Source organism: Lynx canadensis, chromosome B4, assembly GCF_007474595.2.
Source record: "Lynx canadensis isolate LIC74 chromosome B4, mLynCan4.pri.v2, whole genome shotgun sequence".
NCBI classification, from domain to species: Eukaryota; Metazoa; Chordata; class Mammalia; order Carnivora; family Felidae; genus Lynx; species Lynx canadensis.
Window position 1 is genome coordinate 58801866 of NC_044309.1, and position 12224 is coordinate 58814089.

The 12224-nt window shown below is 46.4% G+C and overlaps 1 protein-coding gene across 1 annotated transcript; it reads right to left on the bottom strand.

Annotated features, from left to right (window-relative positions):
- Nucleotides 1-5645: 5645 nt before the first annotated feature.
- Nucleotides 5646-11726, bottom strand: BHLHE41 (basic helix-loop-helix family member e41). Its single transcript, XM_030321996.1, has 5 exons — nucleotides 9909-11726; nucleotides 9702-9765; nucleotides 9273-9380; nucleotides 8833-8944; nucleotides 5646-8394 (listed from the first exon to the last, which is right to left on the bottom strand). Exons 1-5 carry the CDS (start codon nucleotides 9968-9970, stop codon nucleotides 7286-7288), a joined length of 1455 nt encoding a protein of 484 aa, XP_030177856.1. The 5' UTR covers nucleotides 9971-11726; the 3' UTR covers nucleotides 5646-7285.
- Between the last annotated feature and the right edge of the window lie 498 nt (nucleotides 11727-12224).

Below are 12224 nucleotides of genomic sequence, written 5' to 3' on the forward strand. Positions count from 1 at the left end.
TCCCCCCCCTCCCCTCCCCGCTTTAATTCTCCACCAAGAAGCGCTCGTAGGGAGATTTAAGGAGCTAGAGTTGGCTTACCAGTGTTTCAATGAGTGCGTTTCAAACACAGACCTCAGAAATGGCTCCTTCATCGCGCCCACATTGCTCTCCAGGGATGCAGGCGTATAGTCCGGTTTCTTCACCTGTTGGGTCACGTGCGGATCACCCAGCTGCGTTATAGCTCCGCAGATGAGTCTCGTTCAACATGATACATACTCGAAAACCGAGCCCTGCTTAAGGTAGTATGGAAAGAGAAGCCAGTGTCTTTAAAATGTCGTATTATAAAGGAATTTTCTGATTACCCTAAGTAACTGAAAGTCTGCAGGAACAGGATCCAGGGTGGAGTTCCCCTGTGAAAACTACTTTTCTTTTTCTTTTTAATTGTTTTTTTTTCTTTTTAGGGTTTATTCAGTTTTCAGAGACAGAGCGTGAGCGGGGGAGGGGCAGAGAGAGAGGGAGACACAGAATCTGAAACAGGCTTCAGCCTGGGAGCTGTCAGCACAGAGCCGGTCGTGGGCCGAACTCAGGACTGCGAGATCATGACCTGAGCTGAAGTCGCAGGCTTAACCGACTGAGCCACCCAGGCGCCCCATGGAAACTAATTTTCTAAACGCAATACTGAACCTGTAAAGCTGCATATGGAATCAAAGTTTATTACAGGGCTGTGTGGTGGATACTGAATACCTTGTTGTGAAACATTTGATATTCTAGGTATACACATGTGCATAGCAATATGTAAAAGGCTTCAAATTGAAACTGTAGCTAAAGTTTACAACATCCTAAAAATACCCCATGTTAAAACTGTAGCAAATCGCCCTCTTTCCTACTTCCTCAAATCTAAATGTTCCTTTTGTCCAGATTCGTAGTTTGCTTTGATCCCTTCTTCCATGCAGAATCTTTAGAGTTCAACCAGACCACGTAGGTAGGAGGCGTAGAGGCAAAGGCGGAGCGCTCACCAGATCATGTGGGGACTTCCAAACAAAGGAGGGCACATTTCTGGATGTCTCCAAATTTAGTAGACAGCAAAACTGTATGGTTCTTTGTAGAGGACCTTGACTATTGTGTCTCCAGAATTTCTCTATCTTCAATTATTGCATGCTCTATTCCATGTTTTGGGAAGGGATTGTCTGGCCATCTTTCCTTCTCCACCACCAACTATATATTCTTGCCTGTTAGGACCTCACGTGGACTAGCTCCACTCATGTCATGAGCAAAAGTCAGGCTTTCCCCTCCTCATTACTATTGCTATGGGGTAATAGCTTAAAGAGCAGTGGACTCAGAACCAAAAAATCTGGTTCCAGTCCTCATTCTGCTACTTACTGAGCTACATGACCTTGGACTAGTTGTTTGCCTCAGCTTCCTCCTGGATGTTTTGAAAAATAGACCTAAGGAATCCTTGTTTCCCTTTAGGACTGCTCTCTATCTCTCTCATTTCCCCCTCTCCGGTGCTGAGTGGAGAACATGGACCATCACACCCTTACATGAAGGGAAAGAAGTCACCCTTAGTTTCTTCTGTAAGAAAGATCAACGGTTGAGGTGAGACAGAGCTGCTTGTGAGGTACTAGGTTTTTACCCCTCTGCTGCATTAGAGATTATCATGCAATGAATGTTCTCTTTTGCAGTAGGAAATGTTATGACCACTCAGTCCCAGCTCATGGTTCAGGTCCTCAAGAGGAGATGATGGTGAGAGAGTACAGGAGTCAGGTTCTAAAGAGACTAAGAAATTAGGAAATCCTTGCTCAGACCTTAGTCAAATATAGCCAATTAAACTCCTGGTACTCAGCACAGGACCAGAGTATATCAGAACCTTCTTGGAGAGAGCCCCATGGACTCATTCACCTGCTCATTCTGTGAAAACCAGCTACTACTACTCTAGGCTGTCTCAGACTTACTCAGATGAAGGTAGCAACCATCACTCCCTAGTATTCACCTCTTTATAGCACCTACTATGTTGCATTAAGTTCTTTTAGTGTTGGTTTGTCACTCCCACTAGACTTTGAGATCTTCAGAGATTATTAATCTTTGATTCTCCTGCACTGTCACAGCACCTTACATATAGTCGGGTCAAACCAGATGCCTGTATCCCCAGGCCCACCGTTTGTTCAATCTATAGGCTCACTGAGATAAGGAGTGTGTTGCAATCAGTAGGAAGTCTGAAACCTCTTACCAGAAGCTCTCCAATGGGTGTGTCTAAGTTCAGAGGCAGCATCTGGGCCCACACACCTCCCTGCCAGTTCCCCAGAATGTTTTTGCTGGATGTGCCACTCAAGATTCTAAAACCCAGAGGTGGGGGTGATTACACAGCAGAAGCAGGGCCAGGGTCATCCATGAATCAAAATGCTGAATCAGTTTTTACTAATGACCCTTGGTGCTCTACTCCTATCAGTCTGAGAGAAAGAAATGTTCATCAGATAAAATAATTTGTTTCTGGCATGAAAATGTCATTATTTTGTGGTTAGCTGTGGAATAAAGCTATTAGCAAGCTGCTTTTTTACTTAATAAGATGATCAAAAAATATATAAAATATCTGAGGGCTTTTGCATAAGTGTTCTGATAGGAACATTGCCAAGAATGTGAAAAGTAAAAGAAATGAAGAAAAAAGCGTTAGGGGAGAAACATGTTACTGATTCTATAAGCTCACACAGTTTAGAAAAGTGGTCCTAGGTACTTCTGTTAGAGCCTATTTATTCTAATTTTAGGCACATTTCAAATGGGTGTGGTTTTTGTCGAATGGTTTCCCAGGTCTCAGTAAGTCAGAGATAGCAAATTAGATAAGAGTTAGAGGCAAGGACTCTGACACATCAAGAAGTGACAGCTGGCAGCCTGATCGTGAGTAAAGAGATTGACAAACCTATAAAAAGCAGATATAAGAACTCAGAAAGTATTTAGTGCAGATGCTAATACTCCCAGATGACATGCATAGTGCAAAAGTGGTATTTATAAGGGTGACCCTGAATTATGGAGAATGGATAACTATGGATAGGGTATTTATTTCTAAGACGTGTATAAGACAGTATAGAGGACCTGTGTAATATCTTTTAGGAAGCTTTTCACTAAAATGTTAAGGAAAAAAAGAAAAGATAAACGAATAAACTTAAACATAGAACCTTCAGTTTTCTGAATCATTGTTTCATGGGGCACGTGTCATTCCTTGAAGCCAGATAAATTGGGTATCACTAAGTTCATAATTTTAAAATATCAACTTTGAAAAAGGTATAGTTTTACATTTGTTTGGAGTTTTCAATATGGTAATCACTGAAGTAGGGAAAGAAACCCAATTTTAAGACAAATGTCCAACTCCTTTCTAGGAGCCTATTTTTAAGCACATGCTGCACATGCTTTTTAGTATAAATCTCATCCTAATCACAAGAAATATGTGATAATTTTCCTTGTCAATCTCCTATTAAATTATGTGAAAAACTAGAACTTACATTGGACTTTAACATGCACTGTATATCCATTTTGAACTTACATAAAGCAACACAGAACAGTAAGTATTGATCTGAGGGTCCAATAGATTTTGTTTAACGAGAAAAACATCAGATTGAAGTAAAATACTATTATCACAATAGTACAGCCAGGTTTTGGCATTATAACAGCCTTAATTGGTTCACGAGGCCTCTGTTCATTTCTCTTTAAAGGAAAAGGCCTTAGTCTGTTTGCCCAGCCTTGTCTTCCAAGGATCTCAACCGGCAATCACCTTCCATGGAGAGGTTCAAAATTGACCTGTGACATATTCAGAAATTGGCTGAGGCCTTCTTTTACATACTTTTGAACCAATCTCATTTGATGAGCAATAACCAAACTTATGGCCTGCATGGCCAATAACAGTGAACTAAATGAAAAATAATTTTCACAATGATAGGAACTAAAACTCCAGTCATACTTTAAATAGCTATTAAAATGTAGTAACTAGTGCCTTAGCTCTTTGTCGGGGGAAAGGCCACTTATCAATTCAATATGAAGTTTGCTGAGAAATACATATGTACATAAAATTAAGTGGCATAATACTATATGTATAAAAGCATTACTAACTCAAGATTCATGTCTGTCTTAGACTGAAAAATCACATATACTACAAAACATTTTGGGTTAAATTTCACCACTGCAGGTACAGGACCATCCTTGGTAAATTATTACTGGAGTCATTACTCTAGTGTTTTAATTCATAAAATAAATCAATTACGAAAATAATAATTTTCAGATGCCATATAGACAATATTATTGTGCAGCTGTCCTCACTAACTTTATATTACCATATAAGTATATAGACATTTGGACTGACCTATAAAATCTGGCCCAACACTAAGGTTTTTTACTCTATTATACCAAAATTATACAAATGCAAAAACATTTTACTGTTCTCTGATTTACTCTGCATCATTTTTGGTTCTGAAAGTAGTATGATTACAATAGGACATTAAAATATAGCTCAAAATATTTAAAATGCTACTTTATCCCATTATTCTGGTATAGACAATATCTTGCTCAAGTTCGATAAATTATGGTGCTCAAAAATCCTACCTGGTTTCCTAATGGTCATTTTTATTTCCTTTGTTCTTGTGGTTTATTTATGATGGTTCACGAATGCTACCCAGTCAATTTCAGTTTATGTGGTTGAAGATACTTCCAGTGGGAGGTAGTTTAGTGACTGGGGGGATACAATAGTTCAGGCCTCTTGTGATACCTCCAGCTAGCAGTTTGATCTTAGGAGGATATATGATATCTTTGGGCTTATTTCCCTTATATTATAAAATGCAGGGGGCTGGACAAACTGATCTCTGAGATTCCTTTGACTCCACATTCAATGACTTGGAGTTTCTTTGCCGTAAGTCAGCAGAGGGAGCACTTTTTCTACATCTCATAAATTTTGACTATTCTTTCAACACCTTTCAAAAATCAAAGGGTTTGTGAAGAACATTACTGAAACTAAAAATTGACAATCCTTCACACAGTTTATAGTAAATCACAAATTTGATTATGAATTTGAGACAAGTCTAAAAATAATTATTTCTTTTCCTTGAATTCTATGATGAAGTTCCACAGTAAAATTATTTTATAAAGATTAAAGAGCTAAAAATATGTGGAGAAATTAAGCTCTCCTATATGACAGTGTGTTTATACTGGAGAAACACCAGGCCTATCTGGTGTCAAGATGAGAAATGAAAAATTCATCAATCGTAAAAACATTAGCAAATTGGGTCTGACATCAACAGACCACGCAAGTGATTGGTAGGTTTTTCTTTTGCACTTTTCATTGAGATACACTGGAAATAAGTAGGTAGACACAGCGAGAGCCTGGAGGCTTGCAAGAAATTGGAAACGTGTGATATCAAGCCAATGACAAAGTTCTTTATCTTAGAACATTAATAGCTTTCATCCCTAAATTCATAGATATCTTAAAACTAATTGAGCAGTATGTCTTTTTAATTATTAGACAATCTCATGTCGTATATTAAAGTTTTTATTCCTTAGTAAGAATTTTAAAATCACAAAATAGTGTGGCAATATTTAGGTAATAGAATTTATGGAGTGCTGAAAATACTAGAATATAAAGATAATTTCTAGTTTATCTTCACATACTAAAACTGTCTAAACCAGCTGGTTTCTTGCAGACAGTATTTATTTTTTTTAATAATTTAAGACAGCATAAGCTTGTACCAAGCATAAGCATTGTAACAAAAGTGCAACTTTTCAGCAAATCCTCCCCAAAAGATATTTAACTCAAAATATCATTAGCACATAGTTTCTCCCTACAAAAATAGCATGTCAGACATCATTAATTGGATGTATTAACAACTATGTACATAAGAGCCACCTTGTAGGCTAAGAGTTTAACGTTGTTTAAACACAGCGTTTGAGGCAAACAGTAGCAACAGCAGCAGCAAATGCACCAAACTGACTAAAAGACCCAGATATTTTCTTCACTTATAGTCAGACTGTTGTGTCTCACCCCTTACATAACATTCAAGTGAGATTTCTCACAGTGCTACCTTGGCAACAAACTAAAAATATCTAGACAAGGTCTTGGTTTAAGCCTTATTAAAAAAAGCTTTTCTTTGTGATTATCTGGTATCTGGTTTGGTCTCCAGAAAATACATAGACTTGGAGATAGGAAGGCCACACAGGGCTTCATTCCACATCTTTACAGCATTTCCACTCAAAACTGACCAGTTTAATGCTTTTCTCCACTTTTGTTATTTAACAGAAAGAATATAGGATAAATCATCTTGGACTTGTTTTCTTTTTTGTTTTTAAGTTCAGTGCACATTCCTTTTTTTTTTTTACAGCAATATTATAAAAACTTAGGAACCTGGTGGATTAAATAATGACAAGTTGGGAATAGATGCAATATATATATCTATATATATCTATATATATACACATATGTGTTTGTATATATCTATAGATAGATAGATACAGATATATAGATAGATATATATATATGAAATTAAGACAAGTCAATTGATTCACGGTCAATTTCTCAATAAAGTGCTAGTAAATGTACCAAGAATGATTCCGGCCTTCCTCATCCATCTCCTTCCCTGACTTAGTTCTGACAATGGCCCAACTCCGTGTCTCTTTAAACAAGAGCAAGTTACTAAGGGATACCATTCAAACCACTTCAGAATAGGTTGCAACGCAAGTGACTGCATCCTCACTTCTTCCTCTTTGAAAAATATATACCTTTTAAAAAGCTGAACATTATAAAATACTGAAGAGTAAATTCAGTTCTAAAAGGTCCTCACTGTTTGTGGAAAGCCTCCTGAAGCAGGCAGGACACAAATGAGGCAGGCAGATAACAACTGCCTACCTGCCTTTCAGGTCAACTCCTGGGCCACCTTGCTCCTCCCCTGGTTCAATTAGCTCACCCACACAGCAGACCCTTCTCACTTCCTCCAGAATTAGGTTCTGTATTTTAAAAAAACAATGGAACATGGCCTAAAGGAAGGCAAAACTTATTTGGGGGGAAATTCTTTAAAGAATAAAGTATCAATACCGCAGAGGATCTTTTAGAGCCGGTGGGGGAAGAAAAGGATGTTAGTGTGCGGAGGGTGGGGTGGTGAGGGATGAGCAAAACAGGAACTCCAAATGTACACAAAACACCTGTGTTGTTGTTGTTGTTTTAAAAGCCTGTCGTGCATCTATTACACTTCCTCCCTTAAAAACGTTAAGGGTGTTTTAACTTATTAATATTATTATTCCGCGTGAACCCTCGTCCTGTCTAAGAAAGAGGGCGAGGATTCAGGGGGTCTCCTTTCCTGGCTGCGAGGGATCTTCCTGAGCAGAGCTCTCCGGGTTCCCGGGCTCACGGGCGCCAGCGAAGGACAGGTGGGTGCGGCCGTGCGGGTGCGGGGGGTGCAGCGCCCCAGGGGGCGCCACCTCGTGCGGCAGGAGGGTCGCGGCGGCGGCGCCGGCCTTCTCGGGAGGGGGCGACAACACCGAGGACAGGCAGGGGAAGGCGGCGGCGGCGGCGGCTGCAGCGGCGGCGGCGGCGGCGGCTGCCGGCGCGGGGATGCCGGGGTACAGTAGTGGGAACGGGGCGGCGGCCGCCGCCGGATACAGGTACTTCTCCAGGCCGCTCTTGTCCAGGAAGGGCTGCACGTAGGCGGCGGCCGCCGAAGGCGAAAGGAAGTAGAAGGGCAGGCAGAAGGGGGCCGCGGCGGCCGCGGCGGCCGCGGGCTGCGCGAAGGGCGCGCCCCCGCCTCCGCCGAAAGCCACCAGCGAGCTGAGCAGGGCGGCGTCGGGTCTCAGCAGCGCTGCCGCGGCGGCCGGGTCGGGCCCCAGGAGCGCGGCCGCCGCCGCCGCCGCGCCGCCCCCCAGGCCGCCGCCGCCGCGGGAATCCAGCTTCATCCTCTTGGGCGCCGGCGAGTCCTCCCCGGGGGGCTCCTGCTTGATAGTGACGCGGCTCGCCCCGGCGCCTTTGCCCTTCTCGCGGTCCGGCCGAGCCTCGGCCTCGCCGCCGTAGCCGCTGTCGGTGTCCGTGTCGTTCTCGGCGGCGAGCTCGGCGCTGGGCTGAGTCCGCTGGATGACCGGGACGCAGTGGGCGAGGGGCTCAAGCTTCTGCCCGGCGCGCTCCAGGCAGGGGGCGGCCGCAGACCCTGCGGGGGCGGCGGCCGAGGGCGCGCCAGTGCCTTTGCTCAGAGGAACCTGTTGAGTCAACAGCTGAGGGGTGGGCAAGAACTGGGTGGCCACGGCGTGCAAGTGGTTGATCAGCTGGACACACCGCTGCTCCCTGGGCGTCCAGCTCTCAAACCGGGAGAGGTATTGCAAGACTTCTTTGGCGCATGTTTGAAATCCGGAGTGGAACGCATCCAAGTCGGACTGAATGGGCGATTTCAGAGATCGCTCCCCTAGGATGAGGAAGGGGTGGGGGTGGGGGCAGAGGAATGGAGGCAAGAAGAAAAATACCGACGTTAAAACATCTGCTTATCACGTGGGCCCTACATTGACTAAAGTGATCTCGGTTTTTCCTCTGTATTCGGGTGATATAATCCACTGGTTGCCGGGGAGGGGGGGGGGAACAGGGGGGCGCTCTACTCCCAGCTGAAAAACCAAAGTGGAGAGCGCAACCGCCACTTTAAATAAAAATCTGAGTTCTGCTGAAAGCCTCTAGGATGCTTCGGGAAATGGGCACTTTCCAATGAAGGGAAAGTATAAGCAATTTAACAAATGAGACTGCGCCCATGGGCCCAAGGAAGGAGGAGGGGGTGGGGGAAGAGTCCTAACACTGCCCCTCTGTGGGCTACCCGGCTTCATCAGGGTGGGTTGGCCTCCCTGAACTGACTTACCATTCTGTAAAGCAATTATCTTCTGATGCTGCTGCTCGGTTAAGGCTGTTAAAGCTTTTAAGTGTTTCAAAGTTAATTCCAATACTACCGCTTTCTCCAGATGCCCCAGAGTCTGCAGTGGTGCAAAAAAGAAAGGGGGCACTTTGGTTACTTAAAAACACACATTTGGCTCAATCGGCTCTCCACTCAGCACAGCAACTTAAGCAAACACTTTGAAAGAAGTACTATTCCTATACTTCTTGAGCTTTCCAGAAGACGAGTTATAAATGATTTCTTGCCTTCAGTTGTGAGCACCTACTCTTGAGTTTGTGGGAAACTCTACACTACAGCCCAAGTCGTAAGGCATATGATATTTACATTTATTCTTGTATCTCTGGGAGTAGTACCAAGCTATTAACACGCCCTTGGAGAGCAGCAAAGAATGAAAATGTACATCTTACTGTCAACTTCAGATGTTCAGGCAGTAAATCTTTCAGCTGAGCAATGCATTCATTAATTCGATCTCTTCTTTTCTTTTCTATTAATCTGTGCGGTAATTTGTAGGTATCCTTAATATACGACAATCATGGAAAAGAGAAAACAATAAGCTAAACATTTATTGGATAAAACAATACCCCTCCCCAAAACCCCCATATTATGTGATAAACTATGCCAAGAAACCTTTTCCTTTGGACTGTTCTGAAATGCAATTTGAATTCAGGTATGATGTTTAATCTCCCCCTGAGAGTATCCAGCAAACCACTTAAAATTCACAGTTGGGGAAGCTCAAGGGCTGGAATATATTTGCGGGCAGAGCTTCGCTGTGAAATCAATGGCCCTAATTAACTATCCAGGCAGGTTATGGGGAAACATCGGAAACTTACACTTACCTTGCTATCGTCTCGCTTCATGCTCCTTTTGGGCTTACACATATACAAAGAGGAATAGTCCAGTCTGCAAAACAGAAATCAGCATCAGGCACCCATTCGGGGAGGGGCACTGCCCTTGCCCGCTCCATACCACTTTCTGGAGAAGGAAAAAAAAAAAAAATCAAACTGAAGCCTAGACAGATATTCGCAAGGGTGCGTGCACCTTACCCTATAAAATCTCTATGTTCCAGTAACTGTCTCTCTTGCAAATGAGGAATTCCTTCGTCCATGTTCAACCGCTGTCCGTCTCCTCTGTTTCGATTTTTGGGGTTCTGTTTTATAATCTGTGGGACGATAGCTTTGGGAGATCTTGGGGGGATCTGTGCGTCTCCAGTCTCTCTCTCTCTCCCTTCTTCAGTGCAGTGTTGAAAGTGTGAAGCAGTTGGTTCCCCCCCCCTCCCACCGCGCTCGCTCTCTCGCACACACGCACACACACGCACGCACACTCGCGCCGGCCCCACTGCGCTGGTAGTTTGCTCTCACTCCGGGCAGTGTTTGGCCACAGGGCACGCGCGTCGCCGGCCAGACCAGCACCCAGCTCACGTGCGGAACGTACCATCCGCGGTCCAGCCCGGAGGGGGGCGGGGGAGGAGGGGCCGGGCCGGGGGGGGGGGGGGGGTGTCGGGAGCAGGCTGCGAGGGAGGGCGAACGGCAGGAGGGGGCGGGGACACCTGATCAGGGCCACCGGAAAGGAAAAACAACTTCAGCCAAGCTATTCATCTTCCCAAAGGCGTTGCAGTCAGCTGGGGGAGGGGGAGGGGACGCCGGGGGTGCGGGGCAGCCAGGGCTTCCTGGGCTTGGAAATGCTACTCCTTCAATTCGCCCGTCATTACGGTGCAGGAACGTGAACGTGGCTTTTTGCTTCGCCACCGACTGCGCTGTTGGTTTGGACCAGAGAAAGGAAAGAGAAAGAGAATTCGCGGTGGGTAAACTTCAGTCCCGAAGGAAAATTTGGAGACTTGTTTGCTCACCGCTCAGTGGCCGGGGCGCCGGGGGGGGGGGGGGGCTGGCCCAGGTTGGAGGTTGCCCCCTTATGGGGCAACTTGAAATCCGCTCCCTGAAGGATTTAAGATAAATGGAAATGTAGTCACTGGGTCAGAATGTCGCAATCCAAGTGTCTTTCGGCGACACGGTGTCCCTGGGCCACCCAAACTTCCCGCAGCAGCCGGAATTGCGGTGCCACTAATCACAGAAGCAGATGACGACGTTTGGGGCCTCTGGTGCTCCCAGAGGAACGCGGCGGGAGAGAGGGGGGAGGAGAGGACGAGAGGGGCTACCGCGGAAAAGCAATGCAGCTTTATCACTCGCCAGCTAAACTCCGTCGCCCCTCATCGCCTCGGGTGGTGCTGCGTGCTTCTCCTCCCCACGCCCCCCCCCCCGGGATAAGCGACGCTGGGAGTGTGCAGAACCCACGTTTACTACCGCTGGCACCTCCAAAGCCTCCCTCCTTAATCCTGTCTCAAACGGGTACCAGCACAGGGCCAGCAACGTGATCCGACCTGCCGCTGCTGCCACATCACTGCGCGGGGAACCCGTGCGCGCGCGCGCGCTCGCCCTGGAGCGGCGGCGCCCGGTGCTGGGAAGCACAAGCCAGCACGAGCCGGGTTACCTATCCCCAGAGCCATCCCGGGAGCATGACTCACTGCTATCGAGAGTTACCGAGAGGTGCCGGGAGATGCGCACTGCCCACGCCGCCCGACGCAGCGGGCGGCCAGGGGCCTTGGAGGCCAGCGGCAAGCTCGTCCTACGGGACTCCCAGGGCTCCCGCCCCGCTGCTGCCGCTACTCGGCTCTGCTGGGGGTGGATAGAGAGAATATATGTTGATCTCTCTTATATAAGTAGAAAGACATAAAACCAAAGGTCTTTCCTTCCTGCAGCAAGCGTAAGATTCACATTCTGGGTTATCCCCAAAACCTTCATCACTGCCAACGGCACGTGAACCAAGGGGAGAAGTACGGCGAAAGCGCACGCACCCGGGCGCAGCAGGGACCCGGGCCGTCGCTACGTGTCGTTCCCCCCCCCACCCCCGGCCCCGGCCCCGGCCCACCCCGCAGAGCGCGGGTTCCGGGGACGGATCTGGGTCGCGGGAAGCGGCGGCTGGGAGGAGGTCACGTGTCTGCGGGAGTCGCGTCTCCTCCCAGCCTCCAGGAGCCGCCCGGGCCGCGGCCGCCGCGCGCGCTGCTGCAGTCTCCAGAGTCCTGGGCGGAGACGCGCCGCGTCTGGCTTCGTGACTCCCGCGGCGGCGGCGGCGGCGGCCCAGGCTCACCCCGGCAAGAGGAGACGCTCGCGGTCTGTCCACTTCATCTGTGTAGAGAGCCCTTTAAGGTCTCTCGACTTCCTCAAATAGGCGGACGTAGTTTGCATCAAACAGACAATTTTTATAATGATAACACTTAAATAATGTTTAAATACTGCCTTTATCTTAAACCTCCATCCAATCTCTCTCTTGTTTCCAAGTCATTGGGTAGTTAATTCTCTTTAGTG

What these genes read in the sequence shown, in the direction of transcription:
- BHLHE41 (XM_030321996.1), bottom strand. Translation starts at nt 9,970, where the DNA reads ATGGACGAAGGAATTCCTCATTTGCAAGAGAGACAGTTACTGGAACAT. An exon ending in GAACATAGAGATTTTATAGG is followed by an intron (nt 9,766 to 9,908) that starts GTAAGGTGCACG and finishes TCTGTTTTGCAG; the next exon opens with ACTGGACTATTCCTCTTTGT. An exon ending in TGAAGCGAGACGATAGCAAG is followed by an intron (nt 9,381 to 9,701) that starts GTAAGTGTAAGT and finishes TCGTATATTAAG; the next exon opens with GATACCTACAAATTACCGCA.